General features: G+C 41.4%; 1 protein-coding gene across 10 annotated transcripts in view; it reads right to left on the bottom strand.

The window, feature by feature from the left end:
* LOC147019375 (progesterone receptor-like) overlaps positions 1-8,052 on the bottom strand; it is a 315,415-nt gene that overhangs the window by 11,142 nt on the left and 296,221 nt on the right. For all 10 annotated transcript variants that reach the window (XM_085899845.1, XM_085899842.1, XM_085899839.1 and 7 more), the window contains one exon: positions 6,592-6,749. In XM_085899845.1, the coding sequence (XP_085755971.1) occupies positions 6,592-6,749 (158 nt within the window). The remainder of the gene's footprint in view (positions 1-6,591; positions 6,750-8,052) is intronic.

The following is an 8,052-nucleotide window of genomic DNA, read 5'->3' as shown; positions in this document are numbered from 1 at the left end:
TCGTTTCTTTAAGTGCCAGAAAGATGTCGCATTAATCAGAGGACCAGCCAGGGTAAAGAAAATAACTTATTCAAGCATCACCAGGAAAGATGGAGTCTGGAAAAACGATTCAAAACTACAAATCAATTTCCATAACACCTGCATCTCAACATACACCTCATCTTCACATATCGAGCGATATCTGAAACGCATGGGGTCAAAGATACCCCGAACTGAGTCACCACCATAAAGAAAAGCCAGGTGCAAACATCCTTTGTTCGAGTTTTGGAAACATTGTCTCATATGTGGAGAGGTTTGTCTCCCAAAGGACCCAAAATATCCAGATCGTTGGAGGAAGGTTGTCCATTTCCAGAATGTCGATGGGAAAAAAAAAAAGATATCTTCAAGACATGTGATGGAAGGGGAGATGATGCAACAAAGCAAGTGTGATTAAGGATCCAGGGGGCAATTGCTGATTCGGAAGCATCCGGTGCCCAATATCGTTACAACTGCTACATATCATTCATTGGACAACAAAACATGCTTCTAGTGTATCTCTGGACAGAGAGACCGACCCAGCAGAGCGTGCATTTGAACCTGTTGTTGTTGTTGCAATGGAAGACGATTCTGCCAGAGGATGAAACTCAGTGGAAATCCATGATCTGTATCGCGAAGGTATTTCCTTATAAACACCGACTACACACATGCTGATGCTACCAGATCCTGCTCATCAACTTCTGAGGAAACATCAGCCTCCGCAACTGCACCGAGTGCTGCGGAGGCCACAACATCGGGAAATCGAAGAGAAATGACTCATCTGCTTCAAGACCGACAGGAATGCTTTGGGGAAAGTCTCATTGGTTTGCATGTTTATGGGTGTTCAAGTATCCTCCGCTTTCTAAACCACATGCCTGAAGCATTGAAACTGGTGGAGGCAAACGACAACACCGATCGCATCGATGAATCGACCAAGAAAATGTCAGCTGAGGGGAAGGGAAAAAAATTCCTCCGACAGAGTGAAATGCTACGACCTGGGTGATTTTACAAGGGAAAAGGCAACAAGCGATTGTAATAAAACATCACGATGTCATATTTCAAGTTTGTTGTCCAAAGGATCCGTCACGACAGAATCCCTCTGTTTAACTCAGTCGATCCAAGCCCTCATGACCAGGACATTTCAAATCAGACAACTCTTGGTTTAACTGTGAAACTTCATCATCGATTTGCTTCGTGTCCGTCCAACATTGATACGAACCAGTGGAATCTTCAAATACTGATTCCAGTTACGATATGCTCTTGTACGAATGGTATTTGTCTAAGTCTAAGACAAAGACAAGACTTTCATTGCCTTGACAAACTGACCTGATGTTCTTGAACAGATTTTGTCTGAGACTTTCAGGGAACTTCAAAAAAAAATGAAAGCCTGAATAAGTGTTATCCACGGTCAATCCTAAACTAACTTCGTGCCGTAAATAATTATAAATGTCTAATTAATACTTCTTTTGGAGAAAAACTTGCAGCTCATGAGATCAAAGTTCGTGTGGTCACGAACTCATTCAATGTTCAAACTAATTATCCCAAGTAGCCTTGAATGACCTGATCTTGATGTGGAACGACACACGGTCAACCAAGTTGGTGTATTTCCATTTTTCTCAGCAGTAGGTTCAATTTGATACCAAACTTGATATATGTAGCATGATTATCCAATAATTAAAGAGCTGTGGCCTGAAAGAAATGTTTAACAGTGCAAAAACGATGAGAATGGTGTTTTATTATTTATTTATTTGTATTATTATTATTTTTTGGTTTTTGTATGGTCTGGGCTTGTGGGAAAGCGATGACAGAACAAATCACGACAATGTAAAAAAGGGATCAGCAGGAGAAAGGGGAAACACCAACACCAGGGTGGAAGGAGAAAGTCGACGGAGATGGACAAACAAGGGATGCAGGTAACAATGAGGGGTAAGGGAGAACGCAAAGGGTGAACAATATGGATACATAAGCAAAATTGTGTTTCACCAGTTTGTGATTTTGTCAAGGTCTGAGAAGAGGGAAGAGGCTTCCGCGTGTCTGTCAGAAGGATGAGGGGATGTCATGGGAGAGAGTTGAGTCATCAGCAAAGAGATAAAGGGGATTTTCCAGAGTCGGTGAGATGATTGAGGAAGATTAGGAATAATATGGGAACGAGGACAATGCCTTGGGGTACTCCAGCCTTGACAGGGAGAGGAGAAGAAAGGGTTCAATTCAAAGCCACACGTTGGCTACGAGAGTGGAGGAAGTCAGTAATCCAAGAGTGGAGTTAGCCTTACATTCCATAGGCAGACAGTTTGGAGAGCAAGCCATAATGACAGACTATCAAAAGCTCGAGATATGTCCAGAGAGACTGCCCTGATCTCATGTCTGATATTGAGGGCCTCCATCCATTGTTGGGAGAGTATAGGCAGCATGTCCAAGGTAGAGTGACCAGGTCTAAATCCAAACTGATAATCTGAGATGAGGCTGTTGGAGAAAAGGAATGATTTTATGTTGACTAAAATGATAGATTTCATGACCTTGCTGATGATTGGAAGTAAGCTCATAGGGCTGTCATCAAGGGGATCTGATTTTGCACTTTTTTATGTAATCCTGTGATGTTGGCCGATTTCCAATTTCCCAGCAGGTGGATAAAGGAGACCAGTTCCCAAGTGTTAAAATAAACACTTTGATTCAGAATCATTGCGGAGAAAAACTAAAAACACATTCGGAGGAATTTGGGTTCTTTCCGACATCTAAACAGTCAAAGTGACATCAAATGACCTTGCATGACCTTAACTCATAGTTTAATGGTTCACGAGAAATGGTTCATGTGCCGAAGCACATGGTTTACAAGACAACTGCATAACCTCGACCATGGCATCACAGGCCCGGGTGCGAGTTCCGTTTACGTGCTCGCTAAACCCACGCACTGCACACATGTAAACAAGCATACAGGCATGCATACAACCCCATGGAGAGTCCCTTTATAAACCCCAATCTACCCATTTGTGCCACGTCCGTATGTGGTCTACGTACCTCTTCGTGCTTGCGGCAATTGCTGCACGCATGCATGCTGGCACATGCAGCGACATTTGCACGCCTCCAGTCAGCTTACTGTGAATCTGATTCGTACATGCTACACTCTGGGGAAACTTTTAAATTCAATACTAAATAGTCAGTCCTCAACAGCCCCCTTGACAGAGGGGAAGGGGTGAGGGGAGGAGGGGGAATGGGTGGCAAAGACAGGGAGGGGGATGGGAGAGAAGAGGGAGGGAGAGGGTTGTAGAGGGATAGGGTTGGAGAGAGAGGGAGGGAGAGAGAGAGGGTGAGAGAGGGGTGAGAGAGAGAGAGAGAGAGAGAGAGAGAGAGAGAGAGAGAGAGAGAGAGAGAGAGAGAGAGAGAGAGAGAGAGAGAGAGAGAGAGAGAGAGAGAGAAGCGTGGGAGAGAGAGAAGCGTGGGAGAGGGAGAAGGGTGGGAGAGGGAGAAGGGTGGGAGAGGGAGATGAGCATGAGGAGGGGGAGAAGGGAGAGGAAAGGGGGGATTCCAGCAGATGTGACGTCCAGTTTAACATCCATCCAAGAGAGGGCACACACATTGATGAATCACACTGCCTGTGAAACACTGGGATGACAGTGTATAGCTGGGTCAGGATTTGAACCCAGGCAAGACAGCTTAGAGTGAGCGTGCATATCTCTCGGCTATCCTGCAGTGATGTGGCGATTCATTCCTTCATAACAACTGAAAACATTTTTTACTCATTGTAATCATATAATTTATTTTGTCTTCTGAACTCCAGAGATGTCCCTAAGGAAAACCGAGTTACGGTATCGCATTGGAAGCTTGTGAAGATCAAAATTTGGAGAGCACTCGCCTAGTGGGTTCAGGACTCAAGCAAGCACTCCAACAAAACGGTGAAAGAAACTTAAAAAAAACGGAAACGCTTAATTTTTTACACGTATCTACCGATGTCGAAGTAAAGGGTCGTATCATGAAAGCAGATCACGCAAAAAGGGGAAACATTATGCGAAATAAAATTGCACATTTTCAGTGGGCGAGCCACCGCCCGACAACATGGAACCAAATGCAGGTGAGTGGGGCCTGAACTGAACTTCAGGATGATCTTTGTTCAAGTCGATCGATATATTCAGTGATGGTGCGAATACATTTGCTATATATCACCGTAGCTTGCAAACAAACAACCAAACAGCTTGCAAGCACTCAAAAAGTGGCTTAAGCACTCATGTAGGCAGTCCAACTAAACGGTTGATAAGGAACGCCTGGCTTAGCAAGCTATAGCAAACTGTTTGGTAATGGGACATACCTGCAAAAATGAAAACATCCCCGATATCGTAACATTTTCAGATTTCACTCCAGATTTTGACAGTTTTTTTTTAGTCCACAGGATCCGATCCTCCAAACTGAAATTATATTTCGATTATACACTTGATTTGTCGTGAGAGTAGATCGTGGAAAATCGCATCATATAAATATAAAAATGCTCTAAGCTCCCAATTTGAAAACTATAACACTGACAAAGGTGATGTAGACAGCAAATCGCAGGTATGTAGATGATGATGATGTAGACATCAATTCATTGATGCGAGTGAGGAGAGTGAAAGAAACAAATTGAGGTCTTTATCGTTAAGAAACCATTGCGGCATGTTCCAAGTCAAGGCAGTGGTTGAGTCGGCCAAAAAAAAGATGGCGAATTAAGACCCCTGCAATGGAGAACGGGGTGGGTGAAGATGACTCCTTGATAAAGGATAGAATTGAATAAGGCCATTAATCATCTTTAAAATGGGGTGTTTTAATTAACCCAAACACCCAATTTTCACTCATGTACTCCCTTGGAGTTTTCTTTGGCTGCATGCAAAGCTTGGGGCTGCTCAGTCTCACGGATTTGGAGTTATGTAGGAGACACGCTCACACACACACACACACACACACACACACACACACACACACTTATTCTATAGAAAGTGTCTATAGAAAGTCTACACCCCTTTTTAAAAATTTTCACCTTTTGTTGCATAATAACCTGGAATTAAATTACGTTAAATGAGACTTTTTACACGTTTATTTACTCACCATAAGTCACAACTTCCAAATGATAAACAAATTCTACAAATTTCAGAAAATTAATTAAAAATACAAAACTAGAATATCTTGGGTGGATAAAAAGTTCCATCATAGTTTCATCTCACCAGAAAACTTTTTGCCACATGACTTCAGGATCTCCGGAGTGTTTTTTTTTTCATACCTCAAACAGGACTCAAGGTGGGCTTTTTTGGGTAATGGCTTCCTTCTTCCCACCCTACCACATAGGCCAGACTGGTGGAGTGCTTGGGATATTGTTGTCGCATGCGCACAGTGACCAGTCATTGCCATAAAATCATGTAGCTCTTTCAAAGTTGCCTTTGGCCTCTTGGTGGCCTCTCTGATCATTCTCCTCCTTCCTTGGTCATCCAATTTGAAGGAACAGCCTGATCTCGGCAGGGTCTTGTACCATATGCCTTGCACTTCTTAATGATTGTCTTGACTGAGCTCCACAGGATATTCAAGGGCTTTGAAATATTTTATACCCATCTCCTGATCTTTATCTTTCCACAAGTTTATCCCGGAGGTCTTTTGAAAGCTCCGTGGTTCTCATGGTTGAGTCTTTGCTGTGAAATGCACTACCCAGCAGAGGAAACCTTCAGGAACAGCTGATTTTATTCTGAAATAATCAGAATTACCACAATTTAACACAGGTGGAGGCTAATTAACTTGGTGTGTGATTTTGAAGGTGATTGGTTACACTTTAGCTAATTTACTATTGCTATTATAAGGGGATGGACACTTATTATCCAACCAAGATATCCTAGTTTTGTCTTTTTAATGAATTTTCTGGAATTTGTGGAGTTTGTTTTTAACTTGGAAGTTGTGGGTTATGATGTGTAAATAAAGGTGTAAAAAGTCTCATTTAATGCAATTTAATTTCAGGTGAAAAGGCAACAAAAGGTGAAAATTTTGAAAGGGGGTATAGACTTTTTATAGGCACTGTACATACATGCATACATGCATACATACATACAGTGCTGTTGCTGAAAAGGTGACTCACCATTTTGAAGTGCTAGCTTTCAGTCATGGAGAAATATATTGTTATTTGGCAATAAGAGAAAGACGCCACGGCATTGATGAGTCATGCATGCATTTAAATCACCTTAAAAATCAGATATATAATTGAGGACAAAGACATGAGGAGATGTCAATGTACCTTATGTATATATGAACGACACAAATCCCAACAGATAATAGACAAATCAACAAAGTATACAGGATTCAAAGCTAGCAACCCAACATCACAGACTCTGTGCTCATGTGGGAGCACCAAATTGACCAACACAAATTTCAATGAATGCCTTTTAAACTTTGAGCTAAAACTTGACAGTAAGTGCATCAGCTGCAAAAGTTTTGTGCCACCTCTGGTCTGATTGCTGGATTTTTATGGCAGAAGCATGATGATCAAGTTATTGTTTTATTGCAACCTCAATTTTTTCCATATCAAGATCTATACAAATGCATTTCCATCCTTTCCCCAGGTGCAATGTGACTCACATTGTGCATGCTGTCCAGCAGGCGGGTGAGCTGATAAAACCGCTTCCAGCATTGTACGGGAGAGGAGGTCTGCTGGCCGACAGCATGATGAAGCTCTCGGATGTATGTCATGCGGAGCTCTTCAAATGATGCTTGGCATTTGAGGCCCTCTTTTGGGACTGCAATGGGAAAAAGGTTTGTGGTCGGTTAGGAAGAAAAAAGAAAAGAAAATGCCATTGGCATTATTTTCAAGCTTTTTGAGAATTAAGAATTATTTTTTTCTTGAAAATATGCGAAAAAAATTATACCAGGTGAGAATCGCACTACCACAACCACAGGAATATTGTGCTATTTTCTTAATACGTTATCTTCCATTAATTATAATTCCCTAACCTATCCTCTTTGTAAAACGCTTTTTACATCTTACTTCCAAAATTGATTGTCTGATCGATATATTTAGAAAAAAACAAAAATATATGATTTGTAAAATGTATAATGTGGAAGATTAAATAAATGATTATCACACAGTCACATAATTGCCTTGCTGTGATATATTATACGTACGGATGAGGGCAGCTGAAGCTCCGCCTTTCCTTTTCCATTAAAGGTCCCATGACACTCAAAACTTTGTGGTTATTTATATATTAACTTGACCTTCCTAGTGAAGAAATCACCCATGTTTCTTTTTTAAAATCAAAAATGGGATAATTAGACCAATATTTCGAACATTTGTAGTGCTTTTCACAACTTGCTATGCCCCGCCCCTCAAAAAAGTTGAGTTCAGCGAACCGCAGGTCACGTGACCGTTGACGTCATCTCCAGAACGTGACTCGCCCAGAGTTGATTGATTAGACGTCGCGTGCCGTATAAAGTACGTACAAATGCATTGTGCACATGTGTTTGCTATCTCACTGATCGTCTTAATTCCTGTGATTGTTCCGCGGAAAAGAAATTCTGCTTCTGAGCCGTGTATGCACAACAACCACGAGGCAATTATTTATCCCTTTACTACCTTGTCGTGGTCATGTACAAATCCAATACATGTATGCACAATAAAGAGCTATACCATGTCCACAAAATATAAAATGTGACTGTTGAACCTTTCCATTAACAAATAAACTTACAGGGACATACAAGTAAAATACTAAAGAGACAATTTTAAAATCAAACAATGTGAAAAACTTGCACCAACATTTTGCAGCTTATTGAATTGTTCGTTGAAACCAGCCTGCTGGGATAGGTACGATTCCACATACATGCAAGCCATGTATGGCTGCAATCGGCATACATGGGTTCATTCTAAAGTGAAGGTACGACTTCCATTGGCTTGCTATTCATTAACATTTAGCCAAAATGCTGTAATAAATGAACAGGGAAAAATGTGTTGGCACAACTATGAAAGACAAATTTATCTGTCCTATTACACCGCCTCATAGCCTCGAGACTCTTACGCATTGACTTATACATTGTGTGCATGCTAAT

Source organism: Eptatretus burgeri, chromosome 10, assembly GCF_056783735.1.
Source record: "Eptatretus burgeri isolate ZD-2024b chromosome 10, Ebu_testis_v1, whole genome shotgun sequence".
Lineage (NCBI taxonomy): Eukaryota > Metazoa > Chordata > Myxini > Myxiniformes > Myxinidae > Eptatretus > Eptatretus burgeri.
Note: the sequence above shows the minus strand (reverse complement) of the source record. Positions and strands in the feature narration are given on the sequence as shown.